This window comes from Bombina bombina, chromosome 5, assembly GCF_027579735.1.
Source record: "Bombina bombina isolate aBomBom1 chromosome 5, aBomBom1.pri, whole genome shotgun sequence".
Lineage (NCBI taxonomy): Eukaryota > Metazoa > Chordata > Amphibia > Anura > Bombinatoridae > Bombina > Bombina bombina.
In genome coordinates, this window is record NC_069503.1 from 6,424,804 (window position 1) to 6,446,803 (window position 22,000).

Sequence of the window (22,000 nt, forward strand, 5' to 3'; positions counted from 1 at the left end):
GTTACATCAGGTATACTAGTTATATCAGTGATAGCAGTTACATGAGGTATACTAGTTATATTACTGATAACAGTTACATCAGGTATACTAGTTATATCAGTGGTAGTAGTTACATCAGGTATACTAGTTATATCAGTTATAGCAGTTACATCAGGTATACTAGTTATATCAGTAATAGCAGTTACACCAGGTATACTAGTTATATCAGTGATAGCAGTTACATCAGGTATACTAGTTATATCAGTGATAGCAGATATCAGTTACATCAGGTATACTAGTTATATCAGTGATAGCAGTTACATTAGGTATACTAGTTATATCAGTGATATTAGTTACACCATGTATACTAGTTATATCAGTTATATTAGTTACACCAGGTATACTAGTTATATCAGTGATAGCTGTTACACCAGGTATACTAGTTATATCAGTGATAGCAGTTACACCAGGTATACTAATTATATCAGTGATAGCAGTTACACCAGGTATACTAGTTATATCAGTGATAGCAGTTACATTAGGTATACTAGTTATATCAGTGATAGCAGTTACATCAGGTATACTAGTTATATCAGTGATAGCAGTTGCATCAGGTATACTAGTTATATCAGTGATAGCAGTTACTCCAGGTATACTAGTTATATCAGTGATAGCAGTTACATTAGGTATACTAGTTATATCAGTGATAGCAGTTACATCAGGTATACTAGTTATATCAGTGATACTAGTTACACCAGGTATACTAGTTATATCAGTGATAGCAGATATCAGTTACATCAGGTATACTAGTTATATCAGTGATAGCAGTAACACCATGTATACTAGTTATATCAGTGATATTAGTTACACCATGTATACTAGTTATATCAGTTATATTAGTTACACCAGGTATACTAGTTATATCAGTGATAGCAGTTACACCAGGTATACTAGTTATATCAGTGATAGCAGATATCAGTTACATCAGGTATACTAGTTATATCAGTGATAGCAGTTACATTAGGTATACTAGTTATATCAGTGATATTAGTTACACCATGTATACTAGTTATATCAGTTATATTAGTTACACCAGGTATACTAGTTATATCAGTGATAGCTGTTACACCATGTATACTAGTTATATCAGTTATATTAGTTACACCAGGTATACTAGTTATATCAGTGATAGCTGTTACATCAGGTATACTAGTTATATCAGTGATATCAGTTACATCAGGTATACTAGTTATATCAGTGATAGTAGTTACATTAGGTATACTAATTATATCAGTGATAGCAGTTATATCAGGTATACTAGTTATATCAGTGATAGCAGTTACATCAGGTATACTAGTTATATCAGTGATAGCAGTTACATTAGGTATACTAGTTATATCAGTGATACTAGTTACACCAGGTATACTAGTTATATCAGTGATAGCAGATATCAGTTACATAAGGTATACTAGTTATATCAGTGATACTAGTTACACCAGGTATACTAGTTATATTACTGATAGCAGTTACATCAGGTATACTAGTTATATCAGTGATACTAGTTACACCAGGTATACTAGTTATATCAGTGATAGCAGTTACATCAGGTATACTAGTTATATCAGTGATAGCAGTTACACCAGGTATACTAGTTATATCAGTGATAGCAGTTACATCAGGTATACTAGTTATATCAGTGATAGCAGTTACATGAGGTATACTAGTTATATCAGTGATAGCAGTTACATCAGGTATACTAGTTATATCAGTGATAGCAGTTACATGAGGTATACTAGTTATATCAGTGATAGCAGTTACATCAGGTATACTAGTTATATCAGTGATAGCAGTTACATCAGGTATACTAGTTATATCAGTGATATCAGTTACACCAGGTATACTAGTTATATCAGTGATAGCTGTTACACCATGTATACTAGTTATATCAGTTATATTAGTTACACCAGGTATACTAGTTATATCAGTGATAGCTGTTACACCATGTATACTAGTTATATCAGTTATATTAGTTACACCAGGTATACTAGTTATATCAGTGATAGCAGTTACACCAGGTATACTAGTTATATCAGTGATAGCAGTTACATCAGGTATACTAGTTATATCAGTGATAGCAGTTACACCAGGTATACTAGTTATATCAGTGATAGGAGTTACATCAGGTATACTAGTTATATCAGTTATTAGTTACACCAGGTATACTAGTTATATCAGTGATAGCAGTTACACCAGGTATACTAGTTATATCAGTGATAGCAGTTACATCAGGTATACTAGTTATATCAGTGATAGCAGTTACATGAGGTATACTAGTTATATCAGTGATAGCAGTTACATCAGGTATACTAGTTATATCAGTTATATTAGTTACACCAGGTATACTAGTTATATCAGTGATAGCAGTTACACCAGGTATACTAGTTATATCAGTGATAGCAGTTACATCAGGTATACTAGTTATATCAGTGATAGCAGTTACATGAGGTATACTAGTTATATCAGTGATAGCAGTTACATCAGGTATACTAGTTATATTAGTTACACCAGGTATACTAGTTATATCAGTGATAGCAGTTACATGAGGTATACTAGTTATATCAGTGATAGTTACATCAGGTATACTAGTTATATCAGTTATAGCAGTTACATCAGGTATACTAGTTATATCAGTTATATTAGTTACACCAGGTATACTAGTTATATCAGTGATAGCTGTTACACCATGGTATACTAGTTATATCAGTGATAGCAGTTACACCAGGTATACTAGTTATATCAGTGATAGCAGTTACATCAGGTATACTAGTTATATCAGTGATAGCAGTTACATGAGGTATACTAGTTATATTACTGATAACAGTTACATCAGGTATACTAGTTATATCAGTGGTAGTAGTTACATCAGGTATACTAGTTATATCAGTTATAGCAGTTACATCAGGTATACTAGTTATATCAGTGATAGCAGTTACACCAGGTATACTAGTTATATCAGTGATAGCAGTTACATCAGGTATACTAGTTATATCAGTGATAGTAGTTACACCAGGTATACTAGTTATATTACTGATAGCAGTTACATCAGGTATACTAGTTATATCAGTTATATTAGTTACACCAGGTATACTAGTTATATCAGTGATAGCAGTTACATCAGGTATACTAGTTATATTACTGATAGCAGTTACATCAGGTATACTAGTTATATCAGTGATAGCAGTTACACCAGGTATACTAGTTATATCAGTGATAGCAGTTACATCAGGTATACTAGTTATATCAGTGATAGCAGTTACATGAGGTATACTAGTTATATCAGTGATAGCAGTTACATCAGGTATACTAGTTATATCAGTGATAGCAGTTACACCAGGTATACTAGTTATATCAGTGATAGCAGTTACACCAGGTATACTAGTTATATCAGTGATAGCAGTTACATCAGGTATACTAGTTATATCAGTGATAGCAGTTACACCATGTATACTAGTTATATCAGTGATAGCTACACCAGGAATACTAGTTATATCAGTGATAGCAGTTACATTAGGTATACTAGTTACATCAGTGATAGCAGTTACACTAGGTATACTAGTTATATCAGTTATAGCAGTTACATCAGATATACTAGTTATATCAGTGATAGCAGTTAGATCAGGTATACTAGTTATATTAGTAATAGCAGTTACATCAGGTATACTAGTTATATTACTGATAGCAGTTAGATCAGGTATACTAGTTATATCAGTAATAGCAGTTACATCAGGTATACTAGTTATATCAGTGATAGCAGTTACATCAGGTATACTAGTTATATCAGTGATAGCAGTTACATCAGGTATACTAGTTATATCAGTGATAGCAGTTACACCAGGTATACTAGTTATATCAGTGATAGCAGTTACATCAGGTATACTAGTTATATCAGTGATAGCAGTTACATCAGGTATACTAGTTATATCAGTTATATTAGTTACACCAGGTATACTAGTTATATCAGTGATAGCAGTTACACCAGGTATACTAGTTATATCAGTGATAGCAGTTACATCAGGTATACTAGTTATATCAGTGATAGCAGTTACATGAGGTATACTAGTTATATCAGTTATATTAGTTACACCAGGTATACTAGTTATATCAGTGATAGCAGTTACACCAGGTATACTAGTTATATCAGTGATAGCAGTTACATCAGGTATACTAGTTATATCAGTGATAGCAGTTACATCAGGTATACTAGTTATATCAGTTATATTAGTTACACCAGGTATACTAGTTATATCAGTGATAGCAGTTACACCAGGTATACTAGTTATATCAGTGATAGCAGTTGCATGAGGTATACTAGTTATATCAGTGATAGTTACATCAGGTATACTAGTTATATCAGTGATAGCAGTTACATGAGGTATACTAGTTATATAAGTGATAGCAGTTACATCAGGTATACTAGTTATATCAGTGATAGCAGTTACATCAGGTATACTAGTTATATCAGTGATAGCAGTTACATCAGGTATACTAGTTATATCAGTGATAGTAGTTACATCAGGTATACTAGTTATATCAGTGATAGCAGATATCAGTTACATCAGGTATACTAGTTATATCAGTTATAGCAGTTACATCAGGTATACTAGTTATATCAGTTATATTAGTTACACCAGGTATACTAGTTATATCAGTGATAGCAGTTACACCAGGTATACTAGTTATATCAGTTATATTAGTTACATCAGGTATACTAGTTATATCAGTGATAGCAGTTACATCAGGTATACTAGTTATATCAGTGATAGCAGTTACATGAGGTATACTAGTTATATCAGTGATAGTTACATCAGGTATACTAGTTATATCAGTTATAGCAGTTACATCAGGTATACTAGTTATATCAGTTATATTAGTTACACCAGGTATACTAGTTATATCAGTGATAGCTGTTACACCATGGTATACTAGTTATATCAGTGATAGCAGTTACACCAGGTATACTAGTTATATCAGTGATAGCAGTTACATCAGGTATACTAGTTATATCAGTGATAGCAGTTACATGAGGTATACTAGTTATATTACTGATAACAGTTACATCAGGTATACTAGTTATATCAGTGGTAGTAGTTACATCAGGTATACTAGTTATATCAGTTATAGCAGTTACATCAGGTATACTAGTTATATCAGTGATAGCAGTTACACCAGGTATACTAGTTATATCAGTGATAGCAGTTACATCAGGTATACTAGTTATATCAGTGATAGTAGTTACACCAGGTATACTAGTTATATTACTGATAGCAGTTACATCAGGTATACTAGTTATATCAGTTATATTAGTTACACCAGGTATACTAGTTATATCAGTGATAGCAGTTACACCAGGTATACTAGTTATATCAGTGATAGCAGTTACATCAGGTATACTAGTTATATCAGTGATAGCAGTTACATGAGGTATACTAGTTATATCAGTGATAGCAGTTACATCAGGTATACTAGTTATATCAGTGATAGCAGTTACACCAGGTATACTAGTTATATCAGTGATAGCAGTTACACCAGGTATACTAGTTATATCAGTGATAGCAGTTACATCAGGTATACTAGTTATATCAGTGATAGCAGTTACACCATGTATACTAGTTATATCAGTGATAGCTACACCAGGAATACTAGTTATATCAGTGATAGCAGTTACATTAGGTATACTAGTTACATCAGTGATAGCAGTTACACTAGGTATACTAGTTATATCAGTTATAGCAGTTACATCAGATATACTAGTTATATCAGTGATAGCAGTTAGATCAGGTATACTAGTTATATTAGTAATAGCAGTTACATCAGGTATACTAGTTATATTACTGATAGCAGTTAGATCAGGTATACTAGTTATATCAGTAATAGCAGTTACATCAGGTATACTAGTTATATCAGTGATAGCAGTTACATCAGGTATACTAGTTATATCAGTGATAGCAGTTACATCAGGTATACTAGTTATATCAGTGATAGCAGTTACACCAGGTATACTAGTTATATCAGTGATAGCTGTTACACCATGTATACTAGTTATATCAGTTATATTAGTTACACCAGGTATACTAGTTATATCAGTGATAGCAGTTACACCAGGTATACTAGTTATATCAGTGATAGCAGTTACATCAGGTATACTAGTTATATCAGTGATAGCAGTTACATCAGGTATACTAGTTATATCAGTGATAGCAGTTACATCAGGTATACTAGTTATATCAGTTATATTAGTTACACCAGGTATACTAGTTATATCAGTGATAGCAGTTACACCAGGTATACTAGTTATATCAGTGATAGCAGTTACATCAGGTATACTAGTTATATCAGTGATAGCAGTTACATGAGGTATACTAGTTATATCAGTGATAGCAGTTACATCAGGTATACTAGTTATATCAGTTATATTAGTTACACCAGGTATACTAGTTATATCAGTGATAGCAGTTATATCAGTGATAGCAGTTGCATGAGGTATACTAGTTATATCAGTGATAGTTACATCAGGTATACTAGTTATATCAGTGATAGCAGTTACATGAGGTATACTAGTTATATAAGTGATAGCAGTTACATCAGGTATACTAGTTATATCAGTGATAGCAGTTACATCAGGTATACTAGTTATATCAGTGATAGCAGTTACATCAGGTATACTAGTTATATCAGTGATAGTAGTTACATCAGGTATACTAGTTATATCAGTGATAGCAGATATCAGTTACATCAGGTATACTAGTTATATCAGTTATAGCAGTTACATCAGGTATACTAGTTATATCAGTTATATTAGTTACACCAGGTATACTAGTTATATCAGTGATAGCAGTTACACCAGGTATACTAGTTATATCAGTTATATTAGTTACATCAGGTATACTAGTTATATCAGTGATAGCAGTTACATCAGGTATACTAGTTATATCAGTGATAGCAGTTACATGAGGTATACTAGTTATATCAGTGATAGTTACATCAGGTATACTAGTTATATCAGTTATAGCAGTTACATCAGGTATACTAGTTATATCAGTTATATTAGTTACACCAGGTATACTAGTTATATCAGTGATAGCTGTTACACCATGGTATACTAGTTATATCAGTGATAGCAGTTACACCAGGTATACTAGTTATATCAGTGATAGCAGTTACATCAGGTATACTAGTTATATCAGTGATAGCAGTTACATGAGGTATACTAGTTATATTACTGATAACAGTTACATCAGGTATACTAGTTATATCAGTGGTAGTAGTTACATCAGGTATACTAGTTATATCAGTTATAGCAGTTACATCAGGTATACTAGTTATATCAGTGATAGCAGTTACACCAGGTATACTAGTTATATCAGTGATAGCAGTTACATCAGGTATACTAGTTATATCAGTGATAGTAGTTACACCAGGTATACTAGTTATATTACTGATAGCAGTTACATCAGGTATACTAGTTATATCAGTTATATTAGTTACACCAGGTATACTAGTTATATCAGTGATAGCAGTTACACCAGGTATACTAGTTATATCAGTGATAGCAGTTACATGAGGTATACTAGTTATATCAGTGATAGCAGTTACATCAGGTATACTAGTTATATCAGTGATAGCAGTTACACCAGGTATACTAGTTATATCAGTGATAGCAGTTACACCAGGTATACTAGTTATATCAGTGATAGCAGTTACATCAGGTATACTAGTTATATCAGTGATAGCAGTTACACCATGTATGCTAGTTATATCAGTGATAGCTACACCAGGAATACTAGTTATATCAGTGATAGCAGTTACATTAGGTATACTAGTTACATCAGTGATAGCAGTTACACTAGGTATACTAGTTATATCAGTTATAGCAGTTACATCAGATATACTAGTTATATCAGTGATAGCAGTTAGATCAGGTATACTAGTTATATTAGTAATAGCAGTTACATCAGGTATACTAGTTATATTACTGATAGCAGTTAGATCAGGTATACTAGTTATATCAGTAATAGCAGTTACATCAGGTATACTAGTTATATCAGTGATAGCAGTTACATCAGGTATACTAGTTATATCAGTGATAGCAGTTACATCAGGTATACTAGTTATATCAGTGATAGCAGTTACACCAGGTATACTAGTTATATCAGTGATAGCTGTTACACCATGTATACTAGTTATATCAGTTATATTAGTTACACCAGGTATACTAGTTATATCAGTGATAGCAGTTACACCAGGTATACTAGTTATATCAGTGATAGCAGTTACATCAGGTATACTAGTTATATCAGTGATAGCAGTTACATCAGGTATACTAGTTATATCAGTGATAGCAGTTACATCAGGTATACTAGTTATATCAGTTATATTAGTTACACCAGGTATACTAGTTATATCAGTGATAGCAGTTACACCAGGTATACTAGTTATATCAGTGATAGCAGTTACATCAGGTATACTAGTTATATCAGTGATAGCAGTTACATGAGGTATACTAGTTATATCAGTGATAGCAGTTACATCAGGTATACTAGTTATATCAGTTATATTAGTTACACCAGGTATACTAGTTATATCAGTGATAGCAGTTACACCAGGTATACTAGTTATATCAGTGATAGCAGTTGCATGAGGTATACTAGTTATATCAGTGATAGTTACATCAGGTATACTAGTTATATCAGTGATAGCAGTTACATGAGGTATACTAGTTATATAAGTGATAGCAGTTACATCAGGTATACTAGTTATATCAGTGATAGCAGTTACATCAGGTATACTAGTTATATCAGTGATAGCAGTTACATCAGGTATACTAGTTATATCAGTGATAGTAGTTACATCAGGTATACTAGTTATATCAGTGATAGCAGATATCAGTTACATCAGGTATACTAGTTATATCAGTTATAGCAGTTACATCAGGTATACTAGTTATATCAGTTATATTAGTTACACCAGGTATACTAGTTATATCAGTGATAGCAGTTACACCAGGTATACTAGTTATATCAGTTATATTAGTTACATCAGGTATACTAGTTATATCAGTTATAGCAGTTACACCAGGTATACTAGTTATATCAGTGATAGCAGTTACATCAGGTATACTAGTTATATCAGTAATAGTAGTTACATCAGATATACTAGTTATATCAGTGATAGCAGTTACATCAGGTATACTAGTTATATCAGTGATAGCACTTGCACCAGGTATACTAGTTATATCAGTTATAGCAGTTACACCAGGTATACTAGTTATATCAGTGATAATTGGCTCCACACTAAGACAGACAGCTTCTAACCACAGTTTAATTAGTTAATTATAACAAAAGTTGCTAGCAGGAGCAAAGGGGGTTAAAAAGTCTGTGACTTGCTTTGAACTGCTGGGAGCCATTGAACAGTACAACAGCACATTAAAGAACCTGTTTTGTATTCAAAATAAACAGACTTTAAGAGGTTAAGGCAACTCATATCCCTCTTACTGTTATGTTGCTCTAGCTATAAATTCTACTGCAGTGTGCTGGCTTTGAAGTGCACGGCACTGGGACTGAGGAGGAGGGGATTTAGAAAAGCAGGACAGATGATTCCTATTGACCCATGCCACTGGTGATGGAGGGAGGGGTCTGCATTTGGTTACAGTAGTGTGGCTGCCCCATAAATTAAAACGGTTTCAAAGGCAGAGAAGGGGACTAACTGCAGCCTGAGACTTCTGCACTTAACAGTGCATCCTGCTTGAAATATCTGCCTGGTCTCACCAGTCTAGACACTTGCTCCACTCGAGCAAGCCCCAGTAAAAAGTTCAGGGAGCAGAGATAGTGTTAGCGCAGGACACAGATGTATAGGGACTGCTAGTAATCTAATTGCTGTGACTTCTCCTGTACTGGGCGGGGCTAACGCAACCGGCTCCAGGTCTGTGGAATATATACTGTTTAAAACAACCTCTGAAGGGGCGGCAGATGAACTAACGTTGTTTTACTAGAAAGTTAAATCAGCTACTGCTCCTTCAGAGGCTGCAAAAAATGCCGCCCCCCCGTCAAACTGCCGCCCTAGGCCAGTGCCTTGTTTGCCTAGGGAGTAATATGCCCCTGGTATGGAGTGCAGTTCTGGGGACAGATCGCAATATAAGATACTGCAGAACTAGAAAAAGTTCAGAGAAGGGCCACAAAGCTAATAAGGGGATTTGAGAATTTAAGCTATGAGGAGAGGCTAGACAAACTGGGTCTGTTTTCTTTAGAAAAAAGGCGCTTGATAGGTGACATGATTACTTTATATAAATATATTCAAGGCCCATATACAGAGATGGCAGAAACTCTGTTTATTCAAAGAAAATTGTTTCTGACCAGAGGTCACAATTTAAGGTTGGAGGAAAGCAGATTTAATCTCCTGCAATGGAAACGTTTTTTCCCTGTAAGAGCAATAAAATTGTGGAACTCATTACCAAAGGAGGTAGTTAATGCCAATACCCTAGATACATTTAAAAATAGTCTGGATACATTTCTGTCTAGAAACAAAATTAATGGATATGATTGCTAGTATTAAATGGGTCACCTTTTAGTCGGGTTATTTAAGCTTAACTGGAGCTTTTTGTAAGTATTTTAGATTTGTATAGGTTGAACTCGATGGACTTCGGTCTTTTTTCAACCTTATCTACTATGTTACTATGTTCCTTCATGGTTTTTTTCTGTATTAAATTTCTTCTCATTAAAACCATCATCTAGGAAATGGCCATAACAATGGGCTGAGCCTGCAAGTATTTGTTAGATGTTGAAATGCTAATTATGGCAGGAAGAGAATAATCACAAGCAGCTATTTCCCATACAAAATCTCTCTCATACCTCCCACTGGAAGATTAATCCGTGCTATTGGCTCCTGTTTGCAAAGTTTTTCTACAAAGACACCATTTGTTACTCATTTTAGTGTAGGTGAGGATATGACAGGTAAAGTAGCTGAAAACACATAAATATACTTCATCCGGTAAAATGGACCATTAAAAATACATTATAGGGACTCTGTTATTAAGTAGGTGATGGATGTGACTTCTGTAACTGGATCGTTGTTAATAAAACGTGATGATATATAACTGTGCATTTGCTTCCCACAGACTTATTATCAGTAAGAAGGAGCGAATGATGGTAAAGGGTTCGGGGTTCCACCTGGATTTGCTTCTGATTGTTTTGATGGGCGGAGTCAGTGCATTTTTTGGCTTGCCGTGGTTGGCAGCCACCACTGTTCGCTCAGTGACTCATGCTAATGCGCTGACCGTGATGAGCAAAGCTGTGGCCCCGGGGGACAAGCCAAAAATCCAAGAAGTTAAAGAGCAGAGAGTCACTGGGCTACTTGTCGCTGTACTTGTTGGTAAGTAGGTTTAGCGCACCACCCTCCTGCCCTGGTTACCAATCACCTCCCATGAATTTACCCTTTACTCCTCTTTCTTCCAAATATTCTGCACATCACTCTCTGTATAAACTGGTGCACATCACATGACCTGGGTATCTCAGTATAAACTGGTGCACATCACATGACCTCGGTGCACATCACATGACCTGGGTATCTCAGTATAAACTGGTGCACATCACATGACCTCTGTATCTCAGTATAAAGTGGTGCACATCACATGACCTCAGTATCTCAGTGTAAAGTGGTGCACATCACATGACCTGGGTATCTCAGTATAAACTGGTGCACATCACATGACCTGGGTATCTCAGTATAAACTGGTGCACATCACATGACCTCGGTGCACATTACATGACCTGGGTATCTCAGTATAAACTGGTGCACATCACATGACCTCGGTGCACATCACATGACCTGGGTATCTCAGTATAAACTGGTGCACATCACATGACCTCGGTGCACATTACATGACCTGGGTATCTCAGTATAAACTGGTGCACATCACATGACCTCGGTGCACATCACATGACCTGGGTATCTCAGTATAAACTGGTGCACATCACATGACCTGGGTATCTCAGTATAAACTGGTGCTCATCACATGACCTCGGTGCACATCACATGACCTGGGTATCTCAGTATAAACTGGGGCACATCACATGACCTCGGTATCTCAGTATAACTGGTGCACATCACATGACCTGGGTATCTCTCTGTTTTCAGGCTTTCAGTTCTTCCCCTCATTACGTGATGTAAGTGCAGGTTGCAGTGTCACGCTCTTACTGTTTATCTTTCCCTGTTTGTCTTCAGGTCTTTCTATAGTAATCGGAGACGTCCTCAGACAAATCCCATTGGCCGTACTGTTTGGAATATTTCTTTACATGGGTGTTACCTCTCTCAATGGGATTCAATTCTACGAGAGAATCCAGCTGCTATTGAAACCCCCAAAGCATCATCCAGATGTGACGTATGTTAAAAAGGTCAGTATCTGATTATGTCCCTTCTCTATAGCGACACACAAATATAATAATTGTAAAATGTACTAGATCTGCTTCTTCCCTCAATACTGATGATGTCTTGTAGAATTTACACAGGCAGTAGAATAGTTTTTGTACACCAGTACTCGGACAGTAGGGAGTATTTGTATACCGGTACACTGGCAGTAGAGAGTTTTTGTACACCGGTACAAGGGCAGTAGGAAATATTTGTACACCAGTACAGGGGGAATAAAGAGTATTTATTTCCTAAGATATGGTGAGTCTACGGCATCCTCAATTATTGTTGGGAATATCACTTCTGGCCAGCAGGAGGAGGCAAAGAGCACCACAGGAAAGCTAAGTATCACTGCCCTTCCCACAATCCCCAGTCATTCTCTTTGCCTTCGGTGCAAGGAGGAGGTGAAGTTTTGGTGTCTGAAGAAGGTTAAATTTATTTTACTTGAATCAAGATTTTATTATTTTGAATTCCAGGGTAGCTTTGCTCGGATATTTCTTTTCAAGATGGGTTTAGCCATACTCCATGTTAGTCTCTTCAGTAGGGCGGTGGTGGCTTTTAAGCAGTTAGGAAAACGCAGTGAGGCCCACCCCACAAGTTCCTAACAAGTTGCTGCCCCTGTGTAGAAAGCCAGAGTAGATTTACTCTGTCCTTTCTTTTTTCCTCTGTGAGGAGTGGCTTCCTCTCATGCCAGGTGAGCTGTCTTCCTTCCAGACAGCCAGAGGTGCAGGTAAGTGCCATATTTTATCTTTTGAGAGAGTTCTGCCTCTAAAGGGTTAACTTCAAGCTGCACGAATAAAGGGGACAGCAATCCTGAGCTCAGGGTTTTATTGGCAGTGTGCAGGTGCTTGGTCTGTGACATGAGAGGGGAATTTAGTATAAGTTTTATTCCCATTGGTGGCTCAGGGGTTATTTTATTATTTGGGGAGCGCAATTCCTCAGATACATAATTAGAGCAGTTGCGAGGGTCAGACCGCGCTGACTTACCCTCCTCGCTTATGGCCGCTTTTGCTCCACCCTGTCAATCAACAGATGTGAGTAGAGGCGGATCGGATTGTAAAGCGGTTTTCTTTTTCTTCTTAAACGGGAAGAGTCCACAGCTGCATTAATTACTTTTGGGAATTCAGAACCTGGCGACCAGGAGGAGGCAAAGACACCCCAGCCAAAGGCTTCAAATACCTCCCCCACTTCCCTCATCCCCCAGTCATTCTTTGCCTTTCGTCACAGGAGGTTGGCAGAGAAGTGTCAGAAGTGCAAGAGAGTCTCTTATGGAGGGTAGTGCTCTTCGCAATGGGACTGGAGTTTCAAGTAATCCTGTCAGCCTCTCAATGAGAGCATGGATGAAGGTTAGAGTCTAGAGATGCAGGGAGAGTCTTTCTGCAAAACCATCCCAACTCATTAACAGCTCCTTGGCAATCAGCATTGACGAGTTTCGCTGCCTGCCTTTATTCACTTAAGTCCATGTCAGAAGCAAGGCTACTATCTGTCATACTTGAAGGGCCCTGTTCCTGTTCCACGGCTTAGATTCCGGTAAGATCATTTCATTTTATTTCAATATGTGGATGTAATGTAAAAGAAAGAAGGTAGGGTCCCAGTGGGACTCCTTTTATCTTAAATAGGAATCATGGGTTAATATCTCCTGAGGGGGGTTATTGAACAGGCTGGACTTTAATCATGTTTGTTATATGGTTCTATCTGCTAATGTGTAGCATTACTTTGACTCATGGCTTTTTCTGAACAAAACGGCCTTATATTAATGGCGCAATCTCTTGAGATTTTGTTTCCCACTTCCATATGCTGACTGTGTGGTGACTGAGAGAGTTTGCTCGTGGTTTGTCTGGTTCACGGGAGGTGGTGAGTGCCCCAGCCATTGGGGGTATAAAGAGGGTTCCAGTTAGTGTTTGACATTTTTGTAATCCCAAGATTATGGAGGATTCTGATATGTTAGACACGGATGTCTCTGATACAGAGAATGCATCTTGTGATGAATATGAAATAGCCCGGGTTATCCATGCCTATCAGTTATGTTCTGATTGCCATTCTAGAGTACTCTCATCTCCCGAATCAGGGACCTTAGAGTGTGTTGAGCCAGCCGCCTCCGAGGTTTCCATGTCCCATGAGTTGCGTGCACCAGAACCTTTCTTGGCTACGCAAGCAGATGTCCCTATGGCCTTTACTCCTTCTCCGGATGGAGGCATGTTTCCTCCAGAGATTACGGCGCAGTTCTGCATGTCCATTTCTATGGCACTGGCTCATTTATATCTCCCAAGTGAAATATTTTTAAGATACTGTCCGTGTTCTGTTAACCAGGGCCCGTCAGGCGTGGGCTCGCTTGATTCAGTTTGGCCTTCTGGGGAAGTGTTGGCCTCTGAGGCTTCAGGGGCCCCAATCTCGGAGCCGGGGACTTTAATTGATCCGGCGAGGGATGATTTTGCCTTCCGTTATAGGCTGGCACGTCTTTGTGTTCTTTTAAGACATGTTTTGGCGATGTTAGAGGATTCCAGTCCTAGTGGGCTGAGGGATCCGAGGCCTTAGATGCTGGATGGCAAGCTGGATTAGACGTTTGGTGGATGAAGCTAATCTCCTTAACGTCTCAGTTTTTCTTTTCTTTTTGTTTCAGTTCCAGTTCTGAGCTTGGGTGAATGGTGCATCTGTTCGGCTGGTTCCATTTGTGTTCCCATTCACCTTGGGCGTTCACCCGCGGGTGCTGCCTTTCTGTTATTTTGATTTGGATAGGATGTGTTTAATTTGAATTTTCTTAAGCTCATGTCTGATATACTTCCGTTTTGGGACCGTTCTTCTCTGGAACTGATACTTGCCATTTTGTGGTCGCGTGCGCACTTGTGGATAATAGAGTTCATTTATCGAAACTTCGGGTTGAATTTCTTTGACCTTGGACAGTTCTGGAGTGTCCATGTACCAGGCAGGTACTGGTCAGGCGATTTCTGCTGTTACTTGGGTTCATGTCACCCTCGTGGTGCTGATTGAATCCTGTCGGATTCTGAATGTCACTTGGCCTATTAATATTGACTCCGGGCTCAGATCCTATTTCGAAGTATGGGGCCTAGTGTGTAGATCCAACGCTCCGAACAGAGTGTTGTGAGTTCCAATCTAAGGTTGTCCTTTCTGGCTAATCGCCTGGGATTCGGGTCTGACTTTTCAGACGTCATCATGGTTGTTAAAGGTCCCTGGGGACTCTGAACCGTAGTTTCCATTCCATTGGAGTTGGGAGATGTTTATGACCTCCATGGTCTAGCTTTCTGAGTGGTGAGCGATTTGCGTCCTTACTTGAGGTTCTTCCGGAGGTTGACTCTTTAGCCTAATAGCATTACTTTGTGGTGGAGGAGTCTTCTTCTTTCCCGTCTTGGATTGGGTCATCTGGTCTGGATGTCTGAGCATATCCTTCTTTCTTTGTTCAGCGTTGCATTTGCTCTAGTATGGAGAGTGCAGAGGTTGCCCTGCCTTCTGTGAGGAGCTGCGAGGCTCCCATCCTTTACCCTATTAAAGGGTTTTTTGGGAGACCGATCCTGCTAGGATCTCTGGAGACTGTTGTGTTTTCTGTATAGTACCTACCCTTGGCCTTACCATGGTCTTTTGACTCTTGGGTGTTATTTTTGACCTTGTTGCAGATCTTGCCTTCGGGCTTGAGAATGGAGGAGGTCCGAGGTCGGTCAGGTAGATGACCATTTATCTCAATGCTCTGTTGGGGCTTAGTGGAGGGTAGTTTTCCATCTAGCTCACTAGGTTGGCAAGCGTAAGGTCCAGGGTTCACATCCACCTTCGGATGCTGGTTGTTACCTTTCCAGCGTGTGACAGGTAGTTAAGCTTGTTTAAGATGTTTACCTTGCGATCCAGGAACACTGGATACCGAATTCTTAAACTGGTCAGGAGTTATTTCAGACTCTTGGGTTTGAGGCCGTTTGCTAAGTTAAGTCTACAGACTTTAGATGGTGTGCTCCTAATCATAGGAGGCAGCTTAGGGTTCCTCAGAAAGTTTAGATCTTTCGATCGATTCCATTTTTTGAGGACTCTGGCCTAGGACCATGTCTCTTGCTGGATCGGACTTGGACGGTTCTTTTTAACCTTAGGTTTGGAGTTCCCGCGTGTCCCTTGAAGGGGGTGGGGTTCTGGTTCAAGGCCTACTGGTTTTCTGGGGCATTTGTTGTTCCTTGTAGGCTCCAGATGTTTTTTTTAACTGGGCTGGCGATATTGGCCGAGAGGTCTATGATAGGGTGGTATTGGTTGCTTTAAGTTCCTTTTCTCACCTAGAGTAGGGGATGGGTTCTTGGTGTTCTCCTTGATTTGGAGTTACCTCAGTATTTGTGACGAACTGTGAAGGGTTTTTTTCCCTTCTTGTGTCCTCAGAATCTTGGAATAGGGAGATGTGGAATGGCTGGTTCCACCATTCCTGAAGCAGGAGGTTGTGGGTTTTAACCCAGGTAAGGCTCCTGTTATATGTTGGATTCTGAGATTTATATGTTGGGGGTCTGAGAACTCTCTTCCCTTGGGAAGTGTTCCTCTTATGGAAAGCAGCAATGTAGGGGGTCTCGGACCCGAGGATGAAGTTTGTCCTGACTCACGGTAGCATGCCCGTTTTAGTAGCGGTCAGAGTTCTACTCTGGGGTTTTGCACCTCGTAGATCCATCCTTTTTCTTCCAGGGGTCTGATTCTTGTCTTCAGTCTTTAAAAAGCTTTGGGCTGGGACCATTACCCTGGAGGGAAGATCGGGGATCGGTTGCTCTATGCTGTATTGACCGTTTTCTTTATTGAGTCTGTCCTCCCCTTCGGTTGGTGGACTTTTGATGTCCTCCTCTCTGCTGACAGCATCTGCTGCTGGGAAGGGACGCTCCTTGCAGCCCAGTATTCTGGTCGGGAGCTTTTGTTGAGATTTTTGGAGCTATTCGGTGGTTTGAGTCCAAAGATGGCTTAGGGTCAGCCTTCCTGCCTGGAGGCTGGTCATTGTGAGTTCTTGTTTCAGGTGGCTCTGTGTTCTCTTAGAGAGCTCTTTGTTAGCTGCTGGGATAGTTATCCTATTTCTGCTGCCTATGCTTGTCTAGCTTGAGGGTTTCGACTTGATTATGATGCATCAGGGAACTCTTGGTTTTCTTGAGCACCTTATGTAGTATGGTGCTGTGTCAGGGATATGATGTTTTTCCCTGAGTATTTGTTCTTCTAGGGAGTTCATCTCCCTGGGCAATAGTACTGTGACAACATTGGGTTGTTTTAAGTTTGTTTTGAGTCTGTGTGGAATGGTCCTTTGGATCTCTTCTGTGGTTATCTATTCTCCCTCTAGGGGGTTGATAGAGGTCTTTAACCTTTAGGCCAGGGGTCCTCTTCACGGGAGTCGAGAGCCACGGGACTGGCTCTCCGGAGGCCTTATGCTTAGCAGACTCTGAGTCTGAGAGGTCTCTAGCACGGCTTTGCTGGTTATGTAACTAATGTGTAGTTACCTGGGCTCCGGGTTTTTTTACCTGTTTCATTTAAAAAAAAAAAATTGGGTGTAGGGTAATTTCAGGTTGTGGTGCCTTTTTGAAGGGGCCACCTTTTTGTACCCACCCTTTGTTTGCATTCAGTGTCCTCTAGCTTGGGTATTGTTTTCCCAAAAGTAATGAATGCAGCTGTGGACTCTTCCCATTTAAGAAGAAAAACATAAATTATGCTTACCTGATAAGCATAGAATCCACATCTCCCGCCTGCATTTTGTTTGAGGGGCAGTTATTTTTGTTCTTCTGGCACCTTTTTTACCCTGATGTTTCTCCTACTGTTCCTTGTTCCTTTGACAGAATGACTGGGGGATGAGGGAAGTGGGGGAGGTATTTAAGTCTTTGGCTGGGGTGTCTTTGCCTCCTCCTGGTGGCCAGGTTCTGAATTCCCAAAAGTAATGAATGCAGCTGTGGACTCTTTCCGTCAGAAGAAAAGAAAATGATCAGGTAAGCATAATTTGTTTTTTGCGCGCTTCAGGGTTGTGGCGCGTCTGTGAGATCACGTGTCACATGATCTTCTTGTCGGCAGAGACCAGAGCGGCTGTGTGACTAGTGTTTAGCAGTACGACTCTGTTGGTCTAAGGAGGCAGGTAGGCGCCTCGGCTATACGCTGAGTTGTAGAGGGCTTGAATTACGGTCGTTTCCCTTGTTATGTTACTTTGACAAGACACTTTTCTATTTCTTTTTCACTAAATGGGATATTTGTGTACTCCCAATACCAAAATGGAGGTGTAACACTGAGTGTCTCTGGGGAACGTTTTTCTTAAAGGGGCAGTGTTTTTTAATTAAAATTGTTTATTAAAAATGTTGTGGTTCAATATGGATCAGAATATTTCCCCTATAGTTTAATGCAAACTTTGTTTAGAATGCAAGGTTGAACCTCCCCTGCCTTTCTGTTCCTCCTGCATAGAGAGGACTCTGTTACATAAAGATAGTATTTTTGCCTCTGAGCCACCACTCTCTCAGAATGATGCTGTTTAGGCAATGCCGCAGCAGTCTCCTCCTTCATCCCAAGCCTTAACGGCATCACAGGCAGTGCCCTGCAGTTCCTCTGAATCTCCGGGAGGAGTATATTTGAAAGCAGAAGTTGCTGCCCAGGTATCTTCTGCAGTATCTGTGGCATTGGCTGCTATTCCCATGCTACAGGGGAAATGCAAGAGGAATGTTAGAGATTCAGATAGAAGGGGTTCTGAGGCTACACAGGTTATTCTTTCTCATAAGTCTGATGAGGAAGATACGTCGGTAACCTCTGAGGGTGAGATCTCAGATTCAGACAGTGTAAATCCCTCATCTGATGCTGAAGTTGTATCCTTCAGATTTAAGCTTGAACACCTCCGCGTCTTGTTAAAGGAGGTTTTGGCTACCTTGGACAACTCCGATACTCCTGTTGTTGTCAACCCTAGGAAATCTAGTAAACTTAATAAGTACTTTGATGTTTCTTCCTCTGTGGAGGTGTTTACTGTTCCAGACCGTGGTACAGAAATTATTGCAAAGGAATGGGAGAGACCCGGGATTCCTTTTTCACCGTCTCCATTTTTAAAAGATGTTTCCCGTGGCAGAGTACATTAAGAAGTCGTGGCAAACGGTGCCCAAAGTGGAAGGTGTGATTTCTACTTTGGCTAAGAGAACTACTATTCCTATTGAGGATAGCTACTCCTTTAAAGATCCAATGGACAAAAAGCTGGAGGCTTTTTTTTAAAAAAAGGATGTATGTCCATTAAGGTCTCCAATGGCAACCTGCGGTGTGTATTGCTACTGTGACAAGTGCACAGCTTATTGGTTCGACGCACTGTCTGAGTCTCTTCAGGTAGAGACTCCTTTGGAAGAGATCCAAGTTAGCCAATTCCTTTATTACTGATGATTCAATGCAGGCAATTAAGTTGGGAACCAAAATATTTGGTTTCTCTGTTTTAGCGCATAGAGCATTATGGCTGAAATCTTGATCAGCAGATGATTCCTCGAAGTCCAAGCTTTTGGCGATTCCTTACAAGGGTAAGACAATGGGGCCTAGTTATCAAGCCGTCAACCTCAAATACGCTGGAATTCCGCAGCGTATTTGTGGCGAGGCTGATTCGCCTAAGTTATCAAAGGCTAGAGACCGGCAAAAGTAGAATTTTGTGACGTAAACTTCGATCCGCCGGACTCAGTCCGACACAGATCGATTCTTACGTCACTCCAGATGTTCCGCACACAAGTGCGGCACAATCTGACTACTTTTGCTAGTTATCAAAAAACTAGCAGGTACGCTCGGCACTTTTACGGCCCATCGTACCTGGTTTTCAATCCGCCACCCTGGAGGCGGCGGATCCCATAGGAATCAATGGGAGTCTGACGATAGCGAAAGTACAAGTTCGCTGCTGCCAGACATCCCATTGATTCCTATGGGAGATGTGTACACCTAACATGTACCCTGAGTCTAAACACCCCTAATCTGTCCCCCCTACACCGCCGCAACTAAATAAAGTTATTAACCCCTAAACCGCCGCTCCCGGAGCCCACCGCAAGCTACTCTATACATATTAACCCCTAAACCGCCGCTCCCGGAGCCCACCGCAACTATAATATATGTATTAACCCCTAAACCGCCGCTCCCTGACCCCGCCGCAACCTATATTAAATTTATTAACCCCTATCCTGCCCCCCCTACACCGTCGCCACCTATAATAAATTTATTAACCCCTATCCTGCCTCCCACTACACCGCCGCCACTGTAATAAAATTATTAACCCCTAAACCTAAGTCTAACACTAACCCTAACACCCCCCTAACTTAAATATTAATTAAATAAATCTAAATAATATTTATCTTATTAACTAAATTAATCCTATTTAAAACTAAATACTTACCTTTAAAATAAACCCTAATATAGCTACAATATAAATAATAATTATATTCTAGCTATCTTAGGATTTATTTTTATTTTACAGGCAATTTTCAATTTATATTAACTAGGTACAATAGCTATTAAATAGTTATTAACTATTTAATAGCTTACCTAGCTAAAATAAAGAGAAATTACTCTGTAAAATAAAAACTAACCTAAGTTACAATTACACTTAACACTACACTATACTTTAATAAATTATTCCTATTTAAAACTAAATACTTACCTGTAAAATAAATCCTAACCTAAGTTACAATTAAACCTAATACTACACTATCATTACATTAATTAAATAAATTACCTACAAATAACTACAATTAAATACAATTACATAAACTAACTAAAGTACAAAAAATAAAAAAGCTAAGTTACAAAAAATAAAAAAAATAAGTTACAAACATTTTAAAAATATTACAACAATTTTAAGCTACTTGCACCTAATCTAAGCCCCCTAATAAAATAACAAACCCCCCCAAAATAAAAAAAGTGCCCTACCCTATTCTAAATTAAAAACGTTCAAAGCTCTTTTACCTTACCAGCCCTTAAAAGGGCCATTTGTGGGGGCATGCCCCAAAGAAAACAGCTCTTTTGCCTGTAAAAAAAATACAACCCCCCCCAACATTAAAACCCACCACCCACATACCCCTAATCTAACCCAACCCCCCCTTAAAATAACCTAACACTAATCCCCTGAAGATCATCCTACCTTTAGTCGTCTTCACTCAGCCGAGCAGCGATGGAACCGAAGAGGAGACCCGGAGCGGCAGAAGTGATCCTCCAAGCGGCGCTGAAGAAATCTTCCATCCGATGAAGTGATCCTCCAAGCGGCGCTGAAGAAGTCTTCTATCCGGGCGATGTCATCTTCCAAGCGGGGTCTTCAATCTTCATCCCGCCGACGCGGAACATCCTTCTTTCCCGACGGACTACCGACGAATGAAGGCTCCTTTAAGGGACGTCATCCAAGATGGCGTCCCTTCAATTCCGATTGGCTGATAGGATTCTATCAGCCAATCGGAATTAAGCCAATAGAATGCGAGCTCAATCTGATTGGCTGATTGGATCAGCCAATCGGATTGAACTTGAATCTGATTGGCTGATTCAATCAGCCAATCAGATTTTTCCTACCTTAATTCCGATTGGCTGATAGAATCCTATCAGCCAATCGGAATTTAAGGGACGCCATCTTGGATGACGT

The 22,000-nt window shown here is 39.1% G+C and overlaps 1 protein-coding gene across 1 annotated transcript in view; it reads left to right on the forward strand.

Moving 5' to 3' along the window:
• The window catches only part of SLC4A2 (solute carrier family 4 member 2), a gene marked incomplete in the record, with an annotated part of 556,511 nt that overhangs the window by 511,260 nt on the left and 23,251 nt on the right, over positions 1-22,000 (forward strand). The window contains 2 exon segments of the mRNA XM_053713254.1: positions 11,150-11,403; positions 12,256-12,425. Coding sequence (XP_053569229.1) covers positions 11,150-11,403; positions 12,256-12,425 — 424 coding nt within the window.